Here is a 24,264-nt window from a genome sequence, read left to right as displayed (position 1 = left end):
TCATGGGGTGGGGCCTGAGGGATATTATACATTTGGATCAGGGCTCAAGTGGTGGCCATTCGGTATCCTATAGCTCGGTGGTTTGAGTATTGGTCTGTTACACTCAGGATTATGTGTTCAATCCTTGAGGGGGCCATTTAGAGGTTTGGGTAAAATATCTGTCTGGGGATTAGACTTGCTTTGAGCAGGGGGTTGGACTAGATACCTCCTGAGATCCCTTCCACCTCTAATATTTTATGACAAAAAGGTGGCCCTGGACAAAGAGTTTACACTCCACCACTTATCAAGAGCTCTGTGATTGTGGGGTGACAGCTCTGCAAGAGAGGAAATATTGAGAGTTATTATTTGCCTGGGACTGAAAACCTGAGCGGAGCTGCACAAGACATAAACATTATTGTCCTTCTAAGTGGCCTGACAGCTGTCAGAGGCCACTTCCCTTCCCCTTCGTATTATGGTCACCCCTGTAGGCTCTAACTAAGATCAGGCCCTGAGCAAACACCTCACATAGCAAGAGATAGTCCCTGCCCCATAAAGTTCACAATCTAAATAGACAAAGATAAACCAAGGGTGGAGGGAAATAAGGCCTTGTCTATATTGCACTGGTTTAGCTGAACTGATTTGATTAAATGGATTTCATTAAACTACTGTGAAGCTCAGTTTGGATACTTTTGGTTTGGGTTAAAAGTGGCCTATTTCGGATTGTTTGTCAACGTGAGTCAATAACTAAATCAATAGCCTATTCTTAACCAAATGACTCGTTTCTACCTTTGAAAATCTCCCCCTCAATTGGGTTTTGAACAGCAGCTCTGGCTAAAGTGGTCTCAATGAAGATGGGCATAAGGGGGGGCTAGAAAGACCCCCTCCAAATCAAATAGTTTTGTGTCTCTAAGCCACTCTAACCCTCGGGTTTCCTTTGTGGGGAAGCCCTCTCCAAAATGTAAAGGGGTGGCAGAGACGGTGTCTGGTCTGGTGTATTGCAACCAAACCTCTCAGCGTGCTGCAGCCCAAGATCTGGAATACAGTGTGGAAGAAATGAAATATAATAGTGCAGGAATCTGTAAACAGCATGAGATTAGTTTCTATATCATAATTTTCTCTGCCCTCAGTCCCATGACTCAGCATTCCTGGTGTCATTAACTTACAATAACCAAAGTGCGAGGAGACCAGGCCCGTGTGGGATGGAGTGAGATATGGTTCGGGACATGAGGGCACCTGTGAAACAGCTGTGAGAAGCAAGCAAAGCCAGGTGGGTAGATCTCTCTGCCTATCCATCTCCTTTTGGGATGAATCCCCACCAAGACAAGAGACAAAGTGGACAGGAGGAAGTACTTCTTAGTATATGCGCAATGTGCCTCAGGTGGCATGTGACCAGAATTCATCACCGAATTTGGTCCTCTGGTTGGATCATTAGCTTCCCCAGCTTGGGCTGGGTGCTGATGGAGAGTGCGACATGAACACAGATCCATGCCCCCTGAGGAAGTACTGACACACTTGTTTGGATCTTGGATTTCTAAGCACACTTGTTATAGGCAGCCTCATGATTAAGATCAGAAGTGCAAAAAGGTGTGGAGAAAGTAAATAGGGAATTCTTATTTTACCCTTTCATATAACACAAGAACTAGGTGTCACCTGATGAAATGAATAGGCAACTGGTTTAAAACAAACATAAAGAAGTATTTCTTCACACAACGCACTGTCAACCTGTGGAACTTGTTGCTGTGGATGTTGTGAAGGCCAAAACTATAACTGAGTTGAAAAAAACAATTAGATAAGTTCATGGAGGATAGGTGCATCAATGGCTATTAGCCAGGATGGGCAGGACACAAGCCCATGCTCCACATGTCCCTCAACCTCCAGCTGCCAGAAGCTGGGACTAGGCAACAGGATGGATCACTCAAAATTGCCCTGTTCTGTTCATTCCCTCTGAAGCATCTGGCACTGACCACTGTCAGAAGACAGGATACTGGGCTAGATGGACCATTGGCCTGACCCAGTATGGCCGTTCTTATGACCATCGCTGAAAGCCATCAAGACTGCAGTCTAGGGCCATCAACTAATGGAACAAAGGCCTTTCTACACAGGAGCTTGCAAGGGAGAGGAACAAACATGACTGGCTGGATTGGGAATGTGAACACACGGCACTGAGCTAGGGGCTATGTTTTAGAGCTCTGTGCAAGGGGTCCTTACCATTGGCACACATAAGAAGGCCATACAGGAGAGACTCTGCCCTGCCTGCAGTTCTAATGAACTACACACTCACTGAAGGGGTGAGCTCAACCAGGGGGAGAATGTCTCTCAGGACTTTGATTATTTTCAGTTATCTGCAACTTGAGTGCTTTTAATGGCAAAAGCAGCAAAGAGTCCTGTGGCACCTTATAGACTAACAGACGTTTTGGAGCATGCTCCAAAACATCTGTTAGTCTATAAGGTGCCACAGGATTCTTTGCTGCTTTTACAGATCCAGACTAACACGGCTATTCCTCTGATACTTTAATGGCAAAGTCACTGTGGTTAAGAAATTCCTTCGCTAAGCCTGTGTACTTTGCTAGCTTGCCAGGGTTTCTCTGAAGGAATTAAATGAGTGTCCACACCCTGTGTAGAGCGCCGAGGAAGTGCATGAACCTGGGAGGACTCAGAAGGTCTCAGATATTGGTTTGAGGGTCTAGAGAGTTAATGTCCAATGTCCCAGGGAAGGATGCAAGACGAGAGGGCTGGGCCCAGGAGAATGCCTAGCATTCCAGAGCTAGAAACAGTGATGAAACTACTCAGATCCAGCACACTCAGAATTATATGGGACCCAGCAATTGGGTCCACTTGCACAGACTGGTGGCCATACAGAGGGGTACTGGGCCAGTTTATAACTAAAGCTGGTAAGGAAATATGCTCAGTTATTACAGTGCATCCTTATCACACATACCACGAGAATGCCCACACATCTCTCCACATAAACAGCCACACATGTCCCAGCATCGCTGCATGAGAGATGAGGGATGCAGTTAACGGATAAACTGCATGGCCCAAGCACTCCAGCAGGGGGAAGCCAGTCTATATGCAGCAGAAGAACTCAATGAATTTTTGAGCTAGAGTCAGATTTTGATCTCAGTTACTCTGGTGTAAATCCAGAACGATGAAAGTCAAAGGAATCACTGAGGAGTTACACCAATGTAACTGACCTCCGTCAGACTCTGGCCTCTCATGCGAGCTGATAGCATTTTCAGTAGCAAGCGTGCAAAGCTGGGGAAGTGAGAAGCCAGAATGGCTGAGGAGTGTAATTGCTCTATACGTCCCAGTGGCTTGTGCTCCTTATCAGAATCCATTCATAGCATGCTGCTGATCTTTGTATTGACTCACAAAGAGATGTTGCAGGTGCAGTTAGAAACTAGGGGCCGAATCCTGCTCCCACGGAAGCCAACAAGGGTCTTGTGTCTCCTGTTTTGAATTCCGTATAGTCTGATCATGACTGGCTTTGAGGCGCCCTTTACAGATCACACTTGGTTTCCTGTTTCATCACGTCACCAACCTCTGCTGAGTTCCACCCCCTACATTTGACACGAGTGAAAGGAGGAAGACTAAAAATAACAGGCCAGAGGTGCCAACAAGGTGTTTGGAAATGAAGCCACTGTGGGGACTTTCTTCCTTTTCTCCTGGATTCACCCAAGGTTCTGAATACCCTTCACCCAGAGCGTCTCAGGGAAAGCTGCACACTGAGACATTGTAGGTGGACGTCTCTGTAAACCACCGGAACAAGTCAGCAAAAAAGACAGGAACAACCATCAAATTCTTTTCCTCCAGGGACACGTCCCATCTTGGAGATCAATCCAGGCCCATAACCTTGGTGTGGAGCCCAAGCTCTCCAGCAGCATTCTTCTTCTCACCTGAATTTCCCCCGCCGATTTATAGTCCTTCTCTCATGGTAAAAGCGGACATTAAATTAACCCCTTGTTTCCCAGAGACCAAATAACATCTCTGCCCTCATCAGACCCTTTTATAGTGAAGCCATTTCCCACCCCATCACTCCTCGACCTGCTTTGCTCTAAGCCATCATTTACTGAGAATCATTGGCACTCTTGTTCCATTCCCAGCAAATGGAGCTTCATTGTAACTGAGTTCCCCACATGCAGCTCATTGCAGGATCAGCTCTTAAGTATCTTCCACTGCCTATCACTCTGGCAAGTCTTTATCTGCTTTGGACTATGTTCTATAATCAGTTGTGTGCCGAAAAAGAATATGACTTAACGCTGGCCAGACAACAATGTTGCATTGGACTGATGATTACAATGCAATGGGTATAATACGATTTCATGTCAGCCCCGTAATGATGGTGCATTGGGCTGCCTATGTTACATCTTGGCTTGTCAATTCTCCTCTCCTAATTTCTCAGTGATCCTATTTGGGGAGAGTAGGATATCAGATTGGTGAGTGTGGTTTTGTTGTTGGTGTTGGTTTGTTTAAGATCCTCCAAGAAAACTCATTTTGACTTAACAAACACACTGGAGAAAAAGCAGGCACAAATGAGGTATCTTGAGTCTTTATTTAAATCCTACTCCACAAGAAATGATGTCCTCTAGCATTATCATTATATTTTTATTAAATATTGTGTTAAATATAAAATACTGATTCATAAGAGTGGATGGCAGAAAATACAAGACACTAAAAAAAAATCACTCTACAAATCTCATTCACAGACATCCTAAATGTTACAAGTCATTAAAAGTTAGTATCAAAAGTTAGGACAATCAGATAATCCCTGGTTATACAATAGAAAGGATTTATAAAGCACAAGAAGATCTGGAACTTGACAGTAATGGAGCCTCCTGCTTGGCAAATCCTGCACTGTGTGAATGAGATCTGAAGCCGGAGGGGATATTCAGAGCACAATGGGAGTTAGACTTTCACCTTCATTTTGACAGGCCATGGGAACTGGGCAAACAACTCTCATTTCTGCCTTTGAAAATCTCCCTCTGGATTTGGCTTTAAGCAGTAGATAGGCATAAGGGGGGTCTAGAAAGACTCCCTCCAAATCAAATAGTTTGTTGTCTCTAAGCCATTCTAACCCACAAGGGTTTGCTTTGTGGGGAAGTCCTCTCCAAAACGTAAAGGGGTGGCAGAGACGGCGTCTGGTCTGGTGTATTGCAACCAAACCTCTTAATGTGCTGTGGCGCAAGATCTGGGATATAACGTGGAAGAAATGAAATATGATAGCACAGGAATCTGTAAACAGCATGAGATCAGTTTCTATATCCTAGTTTTCTGTGCCTTTGGTCCCCATGATTCAGCATTCCTGGTGTCATTAACTTACAATAACCAAAGTGCGAGGAGACTAGGCCTGTGTGGGACGGAGGGAGATATGGTTCTGGAAATGAGGGCATCTGTGAGACAGCTGTGAGAAGCGAGCAAAGCCAGATGAGTAGATCTCCCAGCCCACCCACCTCCTATAGGGATGAAGCCCCACCAGGACAAGGAGATAAAATGGAATGTTTTGCCTAAGAGGTTGGGAGCTGAGCAGGAGGAAGTGCTGCCGTACCTGTTTGGACCTTGGATTTCTGAACACACTTGTTATAGGCAGTGTGACCATTAAGACCAGAAGTGCAAAAATAAAGACAGCAGGTACTAAAGGAGCAGAACCATTTCTCAGTTGCTGCCCCCAGCTGTGGTCATCTTTTCCTTTGTTTAGTTACTGCTTTTTCTATGGCAGTTGCAAGTTTTGGTGGCTCATTGGTCACTTTGTGGCCTTCGTTACTATGTGGTATTTGCCCAGCAGAGGAAATCAGGTTTGAGGTTCTCTACCACACACATCTGTCCTATGGAACTCTGTCCCTGTGACACAGAGTCAATGAAAGTGAAGGAGGAAAGTAGCTGTAGGCTGGAGCTGCTCTCATTCTGATGTGAGACTAAAATCCAGATCTGTTAAGCCATCTGGTTCCAGGCGAAGTGGGTCTCCTTCAGAATCAAGTACATAGCACTTATGCAGCACTGAACAATCTCAAAGTGCTTTACAAACATAAGTTCATCAGCCCCATGAGGTAGGTCAGTATCATTATCCCCATTTGACAGATAGGGAAATTGAGGCACAGAATGTTTAAGTGCTTTGCCCAAGGTCAACCAGCAAGACAGTGGCAGAGGTGGGGATAGAACCCAGGAAGTCCTGCCTCCCAGTTCTGTGTTCAGGCCACACCTCCTTCTATCATAACCAGGAAATGGTCCCAAACAGCCACCTGTTCATTTTACACAGGTTTATTTTGCTTAATAGCTGGTAAGGATTAAGAGCAGCCACAGGGTAAGAACCACGGAAGCAGGGGAAGGGGCACAGAAAGGTGCAGGGAGGAAACAGTCATACAGATTCTTATTTCAAACACCCTTCTGAGCCGAGATGGGCTCAACCCAGGGCAGTTCAGCCCCCAAAGTCTGGGTCTGGGGCTCTGGATTGGGCCCCTCTCTTCTACTGAGGCTATTGGACATTTAGATCTCACTTTTGGAAAGGGCGGGGGGTCCCACTTGTACATGGAGCATTGCCACAGTGAGCTGCTAAGGAGAGTTTAGGCAGACGGGATAGTAACTGGAGCTACATCACTGGAAACATCCCATTTCTCCAGTGAGATGGTCCCGTGACTAACAGCCCCACCCAGCTGCCTCTCCAGCTCCCTGGGGGCGATGCACGGCGGAACCAATGTTTCTGCCTGAGGTTTCCTTCAGTTCCTAAACACTTGGGAGTTTGGCAGTGGAACAGCTCCTTGACGGTAAGGGGGCAAATTCCGCTCTCTTTACACCAGTTCAGCCCTGTTGATTTCAACGGAATGAAAACAATGCGACTGGGAGCCAACTTTGGCTCATGGCTTCCTTGGAGCGATGGCTTTCCCCCCGTGGGTAAGGCAGTTGGATTCGCTCAGGTTTCTTGGGTTGTTGGAATCCGTCTGTGGCTACTAAGATACTTTAAGTGTTACCCGATTCTCTCTCCTAATAACATCTCCTGCCCCTTGCATCCCCAGTCCAACCTCAGTGTGGGAGAATCTCAGCTCTCCCCTGCTGGGCTGCGGCAGACCCACCCATAGGTGCTGGAATTAGTGATGCTGCTGCCACACCCCCTGACTTGAAGTGGTTTCCACCTTATATAGGGTTTACAGTTTGGTTCAAGTGCTCTCAGCACCCCCACGATACAAATTGTTCCAGACCCGCTGGACCCACCTCTGCTCACTGCCTGCCCTGCATCTGCCTGACTCCAACTCCACCCAGCCCGATTGCCCTGTGACTCCCCTACCCAGAAGAGGAGAGGGACTTCGGCAGCCACATAGGCCTTGCTAGGAACACAGGGCTTCTCCCCTCTGGACATGCAACAGGATAGAGCTTCTGCACCTGCAGACTCCAGACAGCTTAGCTAAGAGGTTGTACAAATGAGAGAGGAAAGCCCCACACACAGATATGTAGGCACTCACACAAGCAACATGGGAACGAGAGCACTGGTGCCTTAGCCAATGGATGTGTGAATACATTCAGGGTAGCTCCTGGTCGGGACATGTTTATCCAGCAATGGCATTTGTACATTTTCCTTATAAGCATAAACCTCTTGAACCAGAAACTTACAAGTGAGACTCTAGCCAGCACTTCAAGAGGGGGCAAATTTAACCAGGCACTTTCTAATCCTCTCTTTGGGGAATGACAATACACAGCAGGGCTTGTCCATGAGGGCCCAATCCTGCAAGTGTCCTCAGCTCCCATCCAGGTCAGTGAGAGTTGAGGGCACTCAGCACCCACAGAGTCAGGCCCTTGAAAGTACGTGGGATGGGGACCAGTGGCTGCACTCCTACAAAACATCCCAAATCTTGTCAAACAAATGATGCTGCAGTTCCAATTAACCCTGGGGGATTAGCAGGGAAATCAGTCAGTTCGGAGGCTTTCCAGGTCTGCCTATGAATTTTAGGGTAGGGCTAAAAAGGGAGGAATTCTTTCAGGCAATATCCCTTATGGGGAAACAGTGATTGTGTTAATATAAAAGCCCACTCGTTGGTCCCCTTCTTGTGCACATGCAAACTGGCACTTGCAAATAGGGTGACTGGGCGCTTAAGACAGTTTTGCACCCTCTACCTGGTGTGCATACAAGTTCTCCATGCCAGCTTGGCCCACAGCGACAATAAGGATTGCGTCGTCCTTTGGAAGAGGGGTCATGTTTGATTTTTCTGATGGACATTTACAGTTGGACAAACTGAGGCACAAAGAGATTAAGTGACTTGCCCAAGGTCATACTGTCCGTCAATGACAGCGATGTGTGTAGAACCCAGAAGTCCTGAATCCTAGTCCCTTTGGTAACTACAAGACAACAGTGCCTCGGTCCTGAATGTATTAAATTTATCTCCTATGGAGAAAAATACCCTGGCATGGGCAGTAGGGTCAGCTTGGATGCAGAGACACTTGGGTCAAGCAGACCCGACTGGAGGCCTGTCTCCAGCAAAAGCCTGACAGAGACGGCTCATGGGGGTCTGGGTTGGACTCTGAGCTGCTGGCAGCACAAGCGAATTGAGGAAGGCGATCTGCTGCTCCTTTAGGTTAGAGAAGGAAAGTTTTAGCTGTTATCAGTGCCACTGATCTGCAAGCTCCAGACCCACAGGGTATGTCTACACTGCAGCTAGGGGCGAGCTTCCCATCCGGGGAAGACAGAATTGCACTAGCCCTGTTCTAGCTAGCATGCTAAAAATATGCTTGGAGCTCAGGGGGCAGGCAGGCTTAGAGTCAGGTGGCTAGCCCAAGCCACTGAGTGTGCTGCGACTTCCACCCTGCTATTTTTAGCACCAGCAGAGCTAGCACAGAGGGGGTGCCTCTCCCAGCAGCACTTTAGACTTACCCACAGATCCAGAGCGCTATCTCTGCAGGGTTAAAACCAGAGGCTGAGGCTGTGCACTTCACATCAGAGGCCTCTGATGTTCAACTCTGTTATAGCGTTACTGGGCCAAGCCCATCCCTGGTGTATGTATCTCAAGTCAATGGAGATGCATTAGCGATTAATTTGGGCCACTGTCTCCCTTCTGAAGGGACCAACAAAGAGTTGCCCAAGGAGTTAATGACCAGAGATGGAAATCTCTGCCCCAGGTTCCAACTCTCATGTGGAGCCTGGCCTGAAGGTTTTGGAAATTCAGCTGTGAGCTCAGCAGGTAGGAAGCTGTGGAGTGATGGTCTGAGATCTGCTGGCAGCACCAACTCAATGCCACCTCAATATTAATAATTAAAAATCAGTGCATGACTTTCACCCTGACCCTTCCTTTCTAGATCAAAGGATTATTTCCACTCCAGAGCTTCCCAGCAACAGATCAAGGAAACGGAGATCATGTCCATTTGATAAAACAGGCCCACCCACTCACCTGTCCCATAATGAGGATGCAATTGCAGTCAGATATTTATATGTGCAATTACCTTATATTGCATGTGTAAATCAAGGCCATACTCTCTCTCACTCATAACAGTTCAGGAAACCAGAATACAGGAATAAAACAGCTTTCAGTTCCTAATGATCCTGTATTAAAAAACTCAAGTCAAGTTGATGGCAGTTCATTCAAAAACGCACTGCACCGTTGCTGAGAATAACAGTGACTGAACCGTAAGAGTTCTGATATCTCCCACTGATGATCATTCTCTTGTACCTGCTGGAAGTCAGGTTAATGACCTGGGGTCAGAATCCTCCTGGGACCCTGAACAAGCAGCAGCAATCTGCAGACACTGACCAGAGAGCCAGGAAACAGAACGGACATTCTGCGCATTCACGGTGGTCCAAAGAACTGGGTAAAGTATCTGGCAAGCTTATCTGAATCCAGCGCAGATACAAAGGCATCCGATCATCTGCAGAGTATCAACATCAGGGCCGCCCAGAGGATTCAGTGGGCCTGGGGCAAAGCAATTTTGGGGGCCCCTTCCATAAAAAAAGAGTTGCAATACTATACAATACTATATTCTCGTGGGGGCCCCTCCAGGGCACGGAGCCTAGGGCAAATTGCCCCACTTACCCCCCCCCGGGCAGCCCTGATCAACATTCACCCTGAGGAAGATCCTTAGCCCCAATAGGCCCCTCATTCCTAGCTGACAACTGCCTCTTGACATCCATTCCCACTACCATGCATGTGTTTTATAAGGGGCCAGCACCAAGATATTGCAGAGAGTGGAGCTCTAGTCATACAATAGAGTTTCCCACCCTGACATGGAAGTTCTTTAGTATAATCCCGTTCAATTATCTACCCAAAATTATAGCATCATTGTGATCCATCTCCCCTCTCAACACACCTACTGCATGCTAAATGGAAGAGTCCATCACACATGGGTTTTGGAGCAATAAAGATTCGCCTAAAAGTAGCTACAAATCTAGGCTGCTGACAATCATCAAGAGAACGGAGCTAACCCCAGTGTAGCCTACCGAATGCATGCAACACAAAGAGGACACACAAAACCCCTGAATCCCGATCCACATTTTCTAGATTATTCTATCAGGTTTACATTTCTAGTTTGCAAAAAACGATATTGAGTGAATCGTGATCCAGCCAGATGGAGGGGTTGATCCAGATTCACCCTCTTCCCTCTGCCGGGCAAAGGCACACAAGTGGCAAAGGCTTTGAATGGGGATCTCGCTTTTGAACCACAGCTGGGACTGAAGATGGGGAGGAAAGCAAAGTGCAACATGTACGAAATATCTGAATGCCCATCTATAAGGAATGTACAGAGTTGTCCGCTTAATACTGGCTTAGACGCAAGGTTTTCCAGTGCTCAGGGATTCTAGGGAGTCCTGGAATGGATTCAAGTTTCAGTCACATGTAAGGCTTTGTTGACCCAGGGTCCTCCAATCACAAAGTGCTTTTATAGATCATATGGTTCACCAGCAAACCTGGGCGGTGTCCATTTCAAGCACTGGGGTCCCAACTCAGTGCTGCCCCCTCATCCACATGTGGCCAGTTGAGGTATTGCAGCTGCAGATAAAATAGATGGCTCCAGCTGGAAGCTTATCAGTTCAGCTGGTCTTTGGATTGCAGAGCGCTGGTGAGGGCAGGTGCGCTGCTGAAATAACCATCTCCATTCTATAGCTGGAGGGGGAGGGGGTCACTCTAAGGCTAGCAAGGGCGATGGCTTGTTTGCTTTGTTACATAAACTAAGACATTACCATTCAGCAGTGTTTGGGGACAGGGGATGTCAAGAATTTTCAGTGATCTGATTAAACACTTAAAACAAACCTCAAATCCTGGGGAGAAAGTGCAGGGTTCCAGGCCTGTCCTGGCTCTGTTAGTGAAACTCTCTCCTATCTCCCTTCTGTAACTAAGGCCTGGGAACTAGGGTAAAAACTGAATCCCAGGGCATGGAGGCCAAATCCTACCACAGCCAAGAGACATCCTTGCAATTTGGGGTTTCCACTGAACTGATTCCTCAAGACCCCTGCCCCCAGGTTACCCCTTCACCAGACTCTATTTTTTGGGTGAAAGTCATAATAAATTCTTACCGGTACGGGAGTCAGCTCTGGCCCCCAGAAGGAGCGGGCCTTAGGCAGAAGGGGCGGGCCTGGGCGCGGGGTGGGGGGTCAGCCTCCTCCAGCCAGCCAATCTGCACTGCCTGGCCCCTGCCGCCTGGGGCTCCAGCGGTGATTTTAAAAGGCCTGGGGCTCCGGCTACTGCCGCAGTAGCAGCAGTGGTGGCCAGGAGCCTCTGGCCCTTTTAAATCGCCGGCCCCGGGTCAGCTGCCCTTTTGCCCCACCCTGTCAGTGGCCCAGGGTGGGCAAAAGGGGCAACGACATTAACGTGGGCTGAATACAGGCTGGTACCAGCTACTTACTGGTACACCATACCGGCCCGTACTGGCTTTCACCCCTGCCCTATTTGCTGCTACCGAAGCCTTGGACAACCCAGATTTTCCAAAGTGCTGCACACCTGCAACCTTAGTAGAAGTCAACAGAAACTGCTGGTGCTTAGCCCATGGTTCTGGCATGCTGACCATGCGCATTTTGACACCTCCTTAGTAACTACAGGGTCTGTGGCAAGATGAGGGAACCTCACCCAGCAGCAGGAGGAGGAGAGCAGAGAAGAATAGATCCCTTTGCATATACAGAGCCTTTCTAAAGGCTACAGAAGGAGTGAAATCGCTAAGAATACATCTACACAGCTAAACACCCCACAGCAGCAAGTCTCAGAGACAGAGTCAACCGATGGGGGCTGGGGAGGTAGGGCTAAAAATAGCAATGTCGATGTTTGAGCTGGGCCTGGACTTTGAAACCCTGTGAGGTGGGAGGGTCTCAGAGCCCAGGCTCCAGCCCACACTTGAATGTCTACACTGCTATGTTTAGTCCTGCAGCGCGAGCCTCAGGCAGTAGACCCAGGCTCTGAGACTTGCTGGCCGGGTTCTCTTTGTGCTGCATAGACGTACGCACCGAAATCTCTGCATGGAAACAAGAGTGATGAAAGCCCTAGGATGGGAGCGGCTTCCTCTGGATACAGCTGAAGATCTGTGCACAGGATACAGCGTGCAAATCCTCCTCACTCTACAGAGATGAGATTTAAAACATCAGTGGAAACAACTCTCCCATCAGAAGCCTAGGAAGGGCCAGCTCTGCACCTTCTCTGGCAGATTGCGACACTGGCAGCTCTATTAAAAACGGGAATTCAACCCCAGTGCCAGTCGGTCCCCGGGCCAGAGTTGAACTTGGTCCTATGAGTGGTAACTCATCCTAGGGTGAGGTAGCCTCCCTGATTTCTTTCGCATCCCATCTCCACACTTGGGATCCCAATCACACTAAGATTTTATCCTGCCGCTACAGACTGGCCAAACCCAGAACTTTTTTTTCCAACCCTACTCTCTGCCTTCAGAACGCTGTGGGCCGGGGAAACGTGATCTTAACTGCCCCTGGCTAAACCAAGCTCAGGTTCACCTTGCTCGTCTGCTGCTACAAGAACCTGCTTTCCCTGAAGTTAGTTGTACAGTGGGGGCAGAGGGAGCGGGGGGCTATCCCTTTAAGGAAAAAAAACCCTAAAAAAGAGCCCCATCAGATGACAGACATGATTGACTCTTGTGAGGTCTGGCATCTCCTGCCTGCTCTCCTTTCTGGGCAGAATCAAGGAGCCTTGTTTAAGAAGTTGTTTCCTTAACTATCGGGCTCTTTAGAGTGGGAAACAAACCGGTACCTTATGCTCTTATCCTGGTGTTGTTCACTGGCGTTAAGTATCCATTCCGCCTATCCACCTTCATGCATCACCAGAGGGCCCAGCAGCCAGAACAGCAGAGACTAGGCTCCTGCTGGTTCAGGGCTCCCATTTGGATGAGGGTTTTGCAAGTTTCAAGGTTGTTCAGGACCATGTGAACACAGCCTTAGCACAAAGACCATTGCCCTGGTCAGGTCAGTCCGCTCCGCCAACAACCCCATTCACTGTTCATTTTGTTATGAAACATTTGCCTAACAACCGAACCCTATACAAGATTAAAATCAGTTTAAAATAAACCTTTTGGGCTCTTCCGTCTGCATGAGATTGGCTGGAGACGGACACCAGAGACTCCCTCCATCAGGGGAGCGGGCCCTGGCAATGGCTTTCTGGCAGGAAACAGAACCAAGCTCCTTGGGAAATCTGCCTCCAAGTGCCGATTGGCGTGTCCCGTGTCCTTGGGGCTCTTATCTGGACATCTTGGCCTCCAGCGCATTGGGCCGGTAGAGGTACCGCCAGATGGCATAGTAGTGGATGCCCGCTCCGGTTGCCACAAAGAGGTGCCAGATGGCATGGGCAAAGGGGATGCGCCCGTCGCTCTTGAAGAACACCGTGCCCAGGCAGTAAAAGAGCCCCCCAGCCATCAGCTCCAAGAGGCCATCTTGGTTCGGCTGTTCGCAAACACAAGGAGAGATCAGGGTCAGCGGTGGGGATGCAACACCGACCCTATCGCAGTGCCCTCTCCTTCGGGCACAGCTGAGATGGAATAGCGGCAGCAACGGCTGGAGTGAGAGGGCAAACAGCCACACCAGCATGTCGTTCTGTCAGCCAGCAGGGATTCGGCCCAGTATTTCATCTTTATATGGGACCGCTCCCCCTCCAAAAAAAGCCTAAGCTCTGAGCCCAGATTAGGGAGCCTAGTTCCACTCAAAAGGTATGTTGGGGTGGCCAAGGGCCACTTTGAGAGTCCAAATGCCCCGATGGAGCCATGTAAGTTTGAGAAGTGGGCGCCCCGTACAGTACACGGCAGTCATTTAACAGCAGGGAGTCACACTAGACCGGGGCGGGGAAACTTTCTGGCTTGAGGGCCACATCTGGGTATGGAAATTGTATGGTAGGCCATGAATGCTCATGAAATTGGTGGTTGGGGTGCAGGAGGGTGTGAGGGTTCCGGCTGGGGATGCGGGTTCTGGGGTGGGACTGGGGATGAGGAGTTGGGGGTGCAGGAGGGTGCTCCAGGCTGGGACCGAGGGGTTCAGAGGGTGGGAGGAGAATCGGGGCTGGAGCAGGAGGTTGGGGCATGGGAGGGAACCAGGAAGGCAGGCTCCAAGTGGCGCTTACCTCAAGCAGTTCCCAGAAACAGTGGCATGTCCCCCCACCAGCTCCTATGCGGAAGCGTGGCCAGGCTGCTCTGCATGCTGCCCTGTGCACAGGCACCACCCCTGCAGCTCTCACTGGCTGCAGTTCCCAGCCAATGGGAGCTGTGGGTCTGGCACTTGGGGTGGGGGCAGTGTGCATAGCTCCCTAGATGCACCTACGCTTAGGAGCCAGAGTGGGGACATGCTGCTGCTTCTAGGAGCCGTGCAGAGTGGGGCAAGACCCTGACCCCGCTCCCCGGTGGGAGTTCAAGGGCTGGATTAAAACGGGCCATAGTTTGCCCACCTCTGCACGAGATGAATCCTTCCAGCTGTGGCCCAGGCTCTTCAGAGGACTGGGAGCAGCGCATTGAGCCGAGTCACTTACCATCGAAAGGATCACCAAGGCAGGGAAGAATCCCATGATAACGTAGCACACCAGCTCCACCAGCTTGTACCTGTGAGGGACAAAGACTGGCTCAGTGGTGGCAGGGCACCAAGGGAATGGTTTAATCGAATGCTTTAAAACCACAGCTTCCCTACTGCGGGGACGAGGCACCACTCTTAGTGCAATGAATAATTTCAATCGCACCACACACATCCACTGCATTTTGCAGACCCAGATCCCGCCCCACAGAGAAGGATGACCCAGGACAGATCTCAGGAGAGGCCAGGTGAGGGGATGACTGATCAGGAGAAGACCGGGGGGAGTGTTTGAAGCTGTGTTTTGAAGAGCGATCTGGAGAGGAAATCCCTAAGGAACGTGCTCACAAGCCAGGGTTCCCTGCAGGTCTCCCTGTAAGCATTCTAGTGAAGGTGAACTGGCATTTTTCCATCTTACCTTTTCCCACCCCCTCCAGTCCTGTATTCCCCTTTCCCACTCATCTGTAATGTTCCTCCCCGTCCCCTTGCTGGAACCGTCTTCTAGGCACTGTTGGAATTAGGTCTGAGAGCTTAAGGAGTATCCCCACGCCCCGTCATGATGGCAGGGCAGATTAAATGGGACTGAGCCCCATTACCTGTTGCTCACTGTTTGACCCCAAGGAGGGGCTTGTCCCCTCAGAGTTCCCAGACAACTAAATGGGTGCACTGGACCGTTGTTAGAGATGTATCTGCCTGAGCAGACGCAGCGAGTCCGGGTTGATGTCTGCCTGCGCACAGAGTACGTACTTGTGGGAGTATCCTGACAGCTTCTGTGTATTTGTATTGATTCAGAGACACCATTTTTGCATTATGGTACAGGCTACTATGTGCTAGCTGAACAACACAGGAGAAGGCCCAGTCCCTGCCCCAGAGAACTCATAAAGCAGGGCCCCAAGCCTGAACTGACCCCATGCGAGCAAAGCCCTGCACTCTTGCAAAGTCCCATTACAGCTGGCTGGAGGATCGGTGCCTAGTATCTTCCCATACGTATCATAAAATGTTACATGTGTAAGCAGAGTCAGGATAAGCTCTACACTGACATCTGGTGGAAAGAATTTCAGAGAGTGTATTTGCATAGGCACGCCCACCCTATCCCAGACTCCCAAGCTGTGGGACTGCTTGGTGACAAATTGCTCACCCTCAGTTGGGTGGTACTGGCTAGACTTGGGACATGGGTTCCAAAACCCAGAGAATTGAGAGAGGTTGGGGACAGGTATTTGTGCCTGGTGGTGCAGTCTCCTTGTGGAGCCAGAAGCACCAGTTGCACCTCCTCCTCTCTCCACTGTGGAATGTCAGAGTTGATTTTTTTATTCCTTTAAGAATTTAAATACAGGTTACTGAGCTGAAATCACTTTGGGCTAATGGTGCACTAGCACTGGGGCTCCCCTACTATGAGCTGGAATCACTAAGAGCTGAAAATCACTAAAAGCTAAAATCACTGAGCTGAGAGCACTGAGTACGGTGCTAACTAGTGGGGAGCCCAAAGCTATACTGTGGAACAGAGCTGCTGGCGGAGTGGAGCAGTTTGTGGGGATAGCTGGAGCGGATCACGGGACAGCTGGTGGCAGCAGAGCGGCTGACAGAGCGGAGTAGCTGTGGGATGGGCGGAGCGGCCCACAGAGCGAGCGGAGCTGAGCAGTTTGCAGAGAGAACTGGAGCAGCTCATGGAGCAGAGCAGCTGGTGGAGCGGAGCAGTTTCTGAGGACGGCTGGAGGAGCAGCGTGGAGCGGCTGGTAAAGCGGAGCAGTTCGTGGAGAAGGCGGAAGCAGAACCCACGGAGAGGCAGGGCAGTTGGCCCCGGACCATGTAAGGTGCCCCTTTCTACCCAGGCTGGGGGGAGGGACCTCTACAGATAAACTCTCGAACTCTGGGGTGGCATTGACCAGAGACTTTTGGGTTGTTGGACTTTGGGGTGATTGGACTTAAAACCCTAAAGGGAAAAAGGACAGTGCCAAACGTACTTGGAGGTGGGTTTTTGTTTATGGTTTGTGTTATAACCCTGTTTGTGGTGTTTCTCCAATGGGATGCCGCATTAATTCCTTCCTTTATTAAAAAGATTTTGCTACACTCAGACTCCGTGCTTGCGAGAGGGGAAGTATTGCCTCCTAGAGGCGCCCAGGGGGGTGTGGTATGTGAGTGTCCCAGGTCACTGGGTGGGGGCTCGAGCCGGTTATGCATTGTGTTACTGAAACAGAACCCCTGGATACTGAACCCGGCCCTTGTTGCTGCCAACTCAGAGGGGCAGAAGGGTTACATTTTTGGGGGCTCGTCCGGGATACCTGGGTCAGTACCCCTCGCAAGCACCTGTTGAGTGTTCCACTGTAATGGGAAATAATTGTGTTTACATTTTGAAGAAACTACTGTTTGTATAATGGCTAATATGTCGGGTTTGTTGGGCTCCAGTCCTGCAGCCTCTAGCTCAGGGGCAGCGGATTCAGCCTACGATTGGGCAAATGCACTGGGGCATATATTGGAAAAGATTGTGTTGGCCTATGCTACGTCGAACTCTTGTCATAAGTTAAGGTTATTTGATGGGGAAGAGGAGTTTGAACTCTGGTCGGAGCATACTACTGAAATGCTGCGGGATTGGGCCGTACCCGATGTGGAAAAGCGACGATGTCTAATAGAGAGCCTTAGTGGCCCAGCATTAGATGTAATTCGCACCCTGAAGCTCATAGACCCTGAGGTCAGTGTGAAGGACTGCCTAGAGGCCCTTGATAATACCTTTGGGAGCGTAGAGGGCCCTGAGGACAGTTACTGTAAATTCATTAATTCCCAACAGCAAAGGGGTGAGAAAATTTCAGCCTATATACAGAGACTGGAGAGACTACTTCAGAGAGCTGTTATGAGGGGAGCAGTGACTGCTGAGCAGATGGATCAGACCAGACTGGCTCAAGTTTTAAGAGGGACTCAGTATCAGAACCCGATCCTACTTCACCTCCGACTAAGAGAACGGCAGGAACATCCCCCAAGTTACTCCCAGCTGATAAAGGAGGTCAGGGAAGAAGAAGAAAGGCAGGCGGCCAGCGAGTGTTGGGAAGCCCAAACATTGGAACCAGCCAGCACGACGCCACTGCCAATGGCCAGTGTACTGATGGTGAGCACCACAGAGGAACTTGCCAAACAAATGCAAGTCCTGACAGAACGGATAGCTGAGCTGCAAAGCATCATTGACCAAGCTAAGATTTCCAGGAATAAGGAGCCTCAGACTGTGACGATAGAGAAGTCAGTATCTAGAGTCACCGTCCCACCTCGCCGAATGGGGAAAGGACATGTGCAAAGTACATTCCATGGGGTAACTTTTTTTCCAGGCAGGTACTGGATAATGATCCAGGGTTTAGCTGGATAATGGTTATTTCAGGGAAGGCTATGCATTGCCCAGCCCTGCCTCCAGGAGCCCAGTGCCTGAGCTCTCTCTGTGACAAGGAAGAAGAATGATCTTGTGATTAAAACACAGGTCTGGGAGCCAGGACGCCGGGGTGCTAAATCAGTCCCTACCACTGACTCACTGTATGACCCGAACCAGGTCATTTAACTCTTCTGGGCCACAGTCGCCTTTTCTGCAAAACCACCCTCCAAAATGCAGGTGTCTCTGGTTTAGGATATTCTATAGCCTCCAGCATGGTGGTGTTGAAGCTCTACCTCACACAGAGCGTTGTCAGGCCAAGGTCATGTTGACAAACATCACTCTTCACATTGCCTCCCTTACTTCTGTGCTGCTGCTGGCATGGTGCTGCCTTCAGAGCCGGGCGCCCGGCAGGCAGCCGCTGCTGCTGCTCTCTGCTCTGCCTTCAGAGCCAGGCGCCCGGCAGGCCACTGCTGCTGCTCACCACTCTGCCTTCAGAGCCAGGCACCTGGCAGGCAGCTGCTGCTGCTCTCTGCTCTGCCTTCAGAGCTGGGTGCCTGGCAGGCGGACGCTGCTGCTCTCTGCTCTGCCTTCAGAGCTGGCACCCAGCAGGCCACTGCTGCTGCTCTCCTCTCTGCCTTCAGAGCTGGGTGCCCGGCAGGCAGCCGCTGCTGCTCTCTGCTTTGCCTTCAGAGCTGGCACCCAGCAGGCCGCCGCTGGTCTCTGCTCTGCCTTCAGAGCTGGCACTCAGCAGGCCACTGCTGCTGCTCTCCTCTCTGCCTTCAGAGCCAGGCACCCGGCAGGCAGCCGCTGCTGCTCTCTGCTCTGCCTTCAGAGCTGGCACCCAGCAGGCCACTGCTGCTCTCCTCTCTGCCTTCAGAGCTGGGTGCCCGGCAGGCAGACGCTGCTGCTCTCTGCTCTGCCTTCAGAGCTGGCACCCAGCAGGCCACTGCTGCTCTCCTCTCTGCCTTCAGAGCCAGGTGCCCAGCAGGCCACTGCTGCTCTCTGCTCTGCCTTCAGAGCTGGCACCCAGCAGGCCACTGCTGCTCTCCTCTCTGCCTTCAGAGCCGGGCGCCCAGCAGGCCACTTTTGCTCTCCTCTCTGCCTTCAGAGCCGGGCGCCCAGCAGGCCACTGCTGCTCTCCTCTCTGCCTTCAGAGCCGGGCGCCCAGCAGGCCAGCGCTGCTCTCTGCTCTGCCTTCAGAGCCGGGCACCAGCAGGCAGCAGCCACTGGTCTCTGCTCTGCCTTCAGAGCTGGGCACTTGGCAGGCAGCTGCTGCTGCTCACCGCTCTGCCTTCAGAGCTGGGTGGCGGCTATGTACTTGTGTGTGCCGGGGGAAGGGCGTAAGCGACTACAGACAGAAAGAAGCGGGACACGATCAAATAAGTTTGAGAACCACTTGTCCACAGAGTGCATCGGGATGGCTGGATGGAGGCCCGGTAGCAATGCGAAGGGTCAGGAATATTCTAAGTGTAATAAAGCAGTTCCCTTCCTGGCGCTTTGTGCGGAGCGTGTCGGAGGCCCGGCCAGGGCACTAATGCGCTGCCTAGGGTTATGTGTGGTGCCCTGCAGGTACATGATGCTCCTTGCTCAGAAAACAGCCCTGGCTGTGTTAAGAACTCAGTCTAGCTGTGAGCTTGGCAGCAGCATGCCGCTTTTTGCTGTCTGCTGCCACCCAGTGGAAGAAGTGTGTAACTGCCGCCTACATCTTGATCAAGTTCCATTGCTGATTGAAAGCCAAAAGATAGCATCTGGTGACTGGCCTGAGCCTCTGGTGGTGCAGACACTCACCACACAAGGGGGAATGTGGGGAGGGTCTGTGGCTCAGGGAATGCACAGGGGACTGCTTCAGGGCATACTTGCCCCCTCAAGTTGACAACAGGGCAGAGGGAGGAAGGGGAGGCTGTGCAGTCAGACAGACAGACTGGCAGAGAGGCTAGACAAGCTCACCGCTCATGGAAGAAGAAAACATAGATGGTTCCGATAGATGCCATGATCCAAATGATCCAGCGCATGTGGGAGGCCCAGGGACCCAACTCCCGTAGGTTCAACCTGAAAAAAAACAACAACCGTAGAGACCGAAAGATGGAAGAGCCATCACGAAGCAGAGAACAGCAGCTGGCCATGAGAAACCAACCAGGGAAGCAGCGGGTTTGAAATCTATGCTGAGAGGTGGTCACTGATGGATGCAGGAGTGCAGGGAGGAGACAAAGCCTCCAAAAAAGAAAGGAAATTGAAATATACAGGAAGTTCACATTGCTGGCACCCCAGGAAGCTCTCTCATCCTTCTATTTCTAAAATTCTAGCAGATGGCAGAGCCCCAGCAAAGCCAGAGCCCTGCCAGCCTGTCTTACAAATAAAGGACTATTTAAGGATAAATATGATGCCCAGTTTCGGAATAATCACCAGTGCTGCAGAAGGAACAGCTTTCCTTACCTTATTCTAGGTAAAATCAGTCGGTGATGGCCTGCTGCTTGTGCTGGAAGTGAGTGTGGGAAGCAAATGTCCCCAGACTTTCTATGGCGGAGTTCTGAGTGAGTCTTAGGTTGATGGCCAATCTTGGGGTACTGTGTGAGCAGGAGGCGGAGAGTGCCGTGACTAGGAAAGTGTAGTATAATAGACTGAGCATGGGACCAGCATTGTTGCCAACTCTTGTGGTTTTATTCCTGAATCTATCATATTTCGTGTTCTTAACGCCCCAGCTCCTGACGCCACGTGATTTTGTGAGAAGCTCAGCTTTCATTTAAAAAATAAGTAACTTTCTGGCGCTCTGGTTGTGGACGAAGCTTGACAACCAAGAACCGTAAAGGCTCAAAAGGCCTGTAAAAAGGGCTCACATTTATTATTTTTTTAAATCTCAGGATTCTTCAGGTCCTGATTCACGATTCTTGGGTTGGCAATGCCAAGACACCAGGAATTCCTGAGTTCTGGGCCAAATGCTTGCTGTCCAGCCTCAGGCAAGGCAGAGGGGGTAGACTTTTCAAATCTGGGTGTCCATTTAGCTCCCGCAAGCCAAACCTCAGCACCTAAATCAGTGGCCTGGTTTTTAGAAGCATTGAGCATGTACAGCCATGGACTTTGGGCAGAGTTTAGCCAGGGCTAAAATGCAGGAGTGGGACTTTTGCTTCAAAATGGATTTTTAATTTTTTAAAATTTTTAATCGGGAGGTAAAGTGTGAGACTATTTTCTGAATTCCTTCTTATCCACCCCGAGAGAGACCAGCCTGCTATTACACAGTGAACTCACCAGGGAGCATAAGATGCTGCTATGAAGAAGTAGATCACCATCCGGTCAAACATGTGCAGGCAGTGCTCCACTGTTCTAGAGAGGGGACAGACAAACACGTGCAGGGAGTTATAGCATGCTGAGCCGGCCGGGGGGAGCAAATGGATCTGCTTGGGAAACTAAATAAATGCTAAGATGCAACGTATTGGTCAATGAGATGAATATAATGACTCTTAAAGACTTGATAGCACAGATGGGCACTAGATATGGTGCTGTGCAAAGCTTCTTCTGCCCCTCTGCACCTTGATACTGACCTGCAGTATCCCTGTTCTGCTGCTAGCAGGGGTCTCCTGTCACCAGAGATCGCCAGTCAAGCCCATTTCTCTGGATATTTTGAGTGGTCATAGGGGATCAGGTTGATTTGACTCTGCTATCAACTAGATACAGAACTGTGTGCAAGCCACTGCCCTCTACTGGAAAGAATCAGAACTGCTCAGCTGTGTGTCAGAGGCCCGAGGTGGCTAACCACTAACAGTTCTTGAGAAGTAGGGGCCTGTGGAAGATGAGGATCTGATATCAGGACATCTCCGAGAGGCCACATGGTGCAGAACAGCAGCAAACAGAACTCTCAAATAGGTAAGGATTTATTATAACTGATGTCTAAACTGGGCTAGAACTTAGGTCTCCAGAGGTTCGTGAATCATCTCAGTATCTAATCTCTTCCCCAGTTTACAATGAATATTAAGATTGGTTGATTTTTTTAATGTGGAAAACTGATTTTTTTAAGTAAAAATTCAAATATATAAATATTTTGTCTGAAAATCAAAATACTTTAATGTAGAAATTCTGCTGAGATGTGACATGGGGATTGTGATTTGGGTGCCTGTTGCTCCCATCCTTCTCTACAGGTCAGGTTCTCCAGTCAGATAACATCTCCCATGATGCACCGAGGTGTCTCCTGTTGGAGAGGAGAGATAGTACATCATGGGAACTGCTAGCCACAGTGCATCATGGGAGCTTAGCCCATAGAGGAGAATGGGGACACCAGGCAACTGATCTGCAACTCCCATGAGGCACCATAGCAGCATTTCTGAGTTCATTTTTTTTTATTTTTGGCCAAAATATTTCAGTTTTGGGGCATCAGATTTTTCAGTGAAAATAATTTTTCTACGGAAAGAAGACACTTTTTGTGAACTATTTCATTTAGTTGAAACCCCAATTTCCCAATTGTCCAGGAGAAGGCAGTGGATTGCACCCACACTAGCTAGTGGGTAGCGGAGCTAATAAACAGTTTGACGGGATCATTTTCAACTAGCCCTAATGACTGTGTTCAGTAAGAGAATGTGGGAAGAATAGGTTGCACAGGTGCTGGCATGATTAATGGGGAGGCAGAAGCTCACACAAAGTGATCAGAAAAATACTGAGGGTGTGTGTGTCATTTTTAGCTCTTTATCTGAGCCAAGGAGGTCCTAGTCACCTGGCTGTTTCTATCTCTGCCTTCACAGCCCTTCTCTATTTGCCCCCAGAGAACAGGACCTGTAGTGACAAATGGCTTTGCTACCTGAGATGTCTCTTCTTCCAGGAGATGGTGTGAAAGACGGTGGAGACAGTGAAGAGGCCAGACAAGCCAAACCCATATATCCAGGCTGAGATGGTCTCCCAATGGTCATCTGAGAGGATGTAGAGGATGGAGCTGCCCAGGATGCTGGGGATGATCCAGAACTGGAAGGGAGAAGAACTCCATTGGCCATCTCTGGCTCATTCATTTAGAGAAGGCCTTTATAGAATAACTATTCTATGGCATAACTATTATCCCTGATTTCCTTTCAGATGGTTCCTCATCTATGGATTAATCTGTCCAGCCCAGCTGAGGGACAGAGGCTGGGACAGGCACTGCTCTGTATTATTTACATGATTTCAGACCCCACTTGCCACAACAGGTACACCATTCCCCAGCATCACCGCCAAAGAAGACTATGAGCAGAGCCCCCTCCAAGTGTGGGCCTCAGGAAACTTTTGAGATTAGAGTTGTGCAGGAAGTCCCCATCCCATATGGGACAGCGGAGGCATAGAGGGGTAGAGATCAGAGACAGCCCCTCCCAGTGGGGGGCGGAAGGGGCTTAGGGCATTACATGTCAAAGATAGCTCCCTCCCGCTACCCCTTCTCTCTACTCTGATGTTCGTAGAGATCACAGATTTCCCTTCATTCCTTTTATTTTTCATTTTCCTCATTCCCACCAAGCAGGAAGAAAAGGATCCTGTTGTAAATCTAAGAAAAGAGGTTTCCTGCCCAATTTATCCTGGGGGTCTGGGAAGGGGGATAAATAACAGAATTTGCTTAGTCAAAACTGCTGAACAGTCTGTACCTTAGCGAATGCCCCTGGAGGAACAGCACAACCACCAGGTCACCCATAGCCATGCAAAATGCATGAGCTTCTAAGGTGTCGTCTAGGGCTTTCAAAATGGGTGTTGGGAAAATGAAGTAATCTGATTGGCTCCTAGCTATGGCGTTATCACGTGATAACTGCACCATTTGGTCCTGCATGGCCTAGTCAATTGGCTGGTGTCCATGGGCCTGTCTGCTGACTAAGAAAGGGTTTCTCACCATGATTTAGAAAAACAAGACCAATTGATATACCTGCCATGGGCCCAAAGCTTCCCTAAGCTGTTCACATACACCTTCCAGAGCATGGCCAAGTGGCTAAAGCCCAGAAGTTGCAGGGATGTGTTCAGCTCCTGACTCTGCTACTCAGTCACAGAACTCAAA

At 49.7% G+C, this 24,264-nt stretch overlaps 1 protein-coding gene across 2 annotated transcripts in view; it reads right to left on the bottom strand.

Moving 5' to 3' along the window:
* Nucleotides 1-4,504: 4,504 nt before the first annotated feature.
* MMD2 (monocyte to macrophage differentiation associated 2) overlaps nucleotides 4,505-24,264 on the bottom strand; it is a 49,168-nt gene continuing 29,408 nt past the window's right edge. Inside the window, exons 3-8 of one of the 2 annotated variants that reach the window (XR_007776143.1) lie at nucleotides 23,059-23,219; nucleotides 21,519-21,593; nucleotides 20,223-20,324; nucleotides 14,892-14,961; nucleotides 13,134-13,819; nucleotides 4,505-12,493 (exon numbers count right to left, since the gene is read on the bottom strand). Coding sequence is in view for 1 of the 2 variants with exons in the window: in XM_050966604.1 (XP_050822561.1) it covers nucleotides 13,616-13,819; nucleotides 14,892-14,961; nucleotides 20,223-20,324; nucleotides 21,519-21,593; nucleotides 23,059-23,219 (612 nt within the window). In the remaining variant the exon portion in view is untranslated. Of the gene's footprint in view, nucleotides 13,820-14,891; nucleotides 14,962-20,222; nucleotides 20,325-21,518; nucleotides 21,594-23,058; nucleotides 23,220-24,264 lie in introns of both variants that reach the window. The other variant, XM_050966604.1, reaches the window with a different exon arrangement.

The sequence above is a fragment of the Gopherus flavomarginatus genome, chromosome 9 (assembly GCF_025201925.1).
Source record: "Gopherus flavomarginatus isolate rGopFla2 chromosome 9, rGopFla2.mat.asm, whole genome shotgun sequence".
Classification (NCBI taxonomy): Eukaryota; Metazoa; Chordata; order Testudines; family Testudinidae; genus Gopherus; species Gopherus flavomarginatus.
The sequence above is the reverse complement of the archived record's forward strand: the minus strand, read 5'-3'. Positions and strand labels throughout refer to the sequence as shown.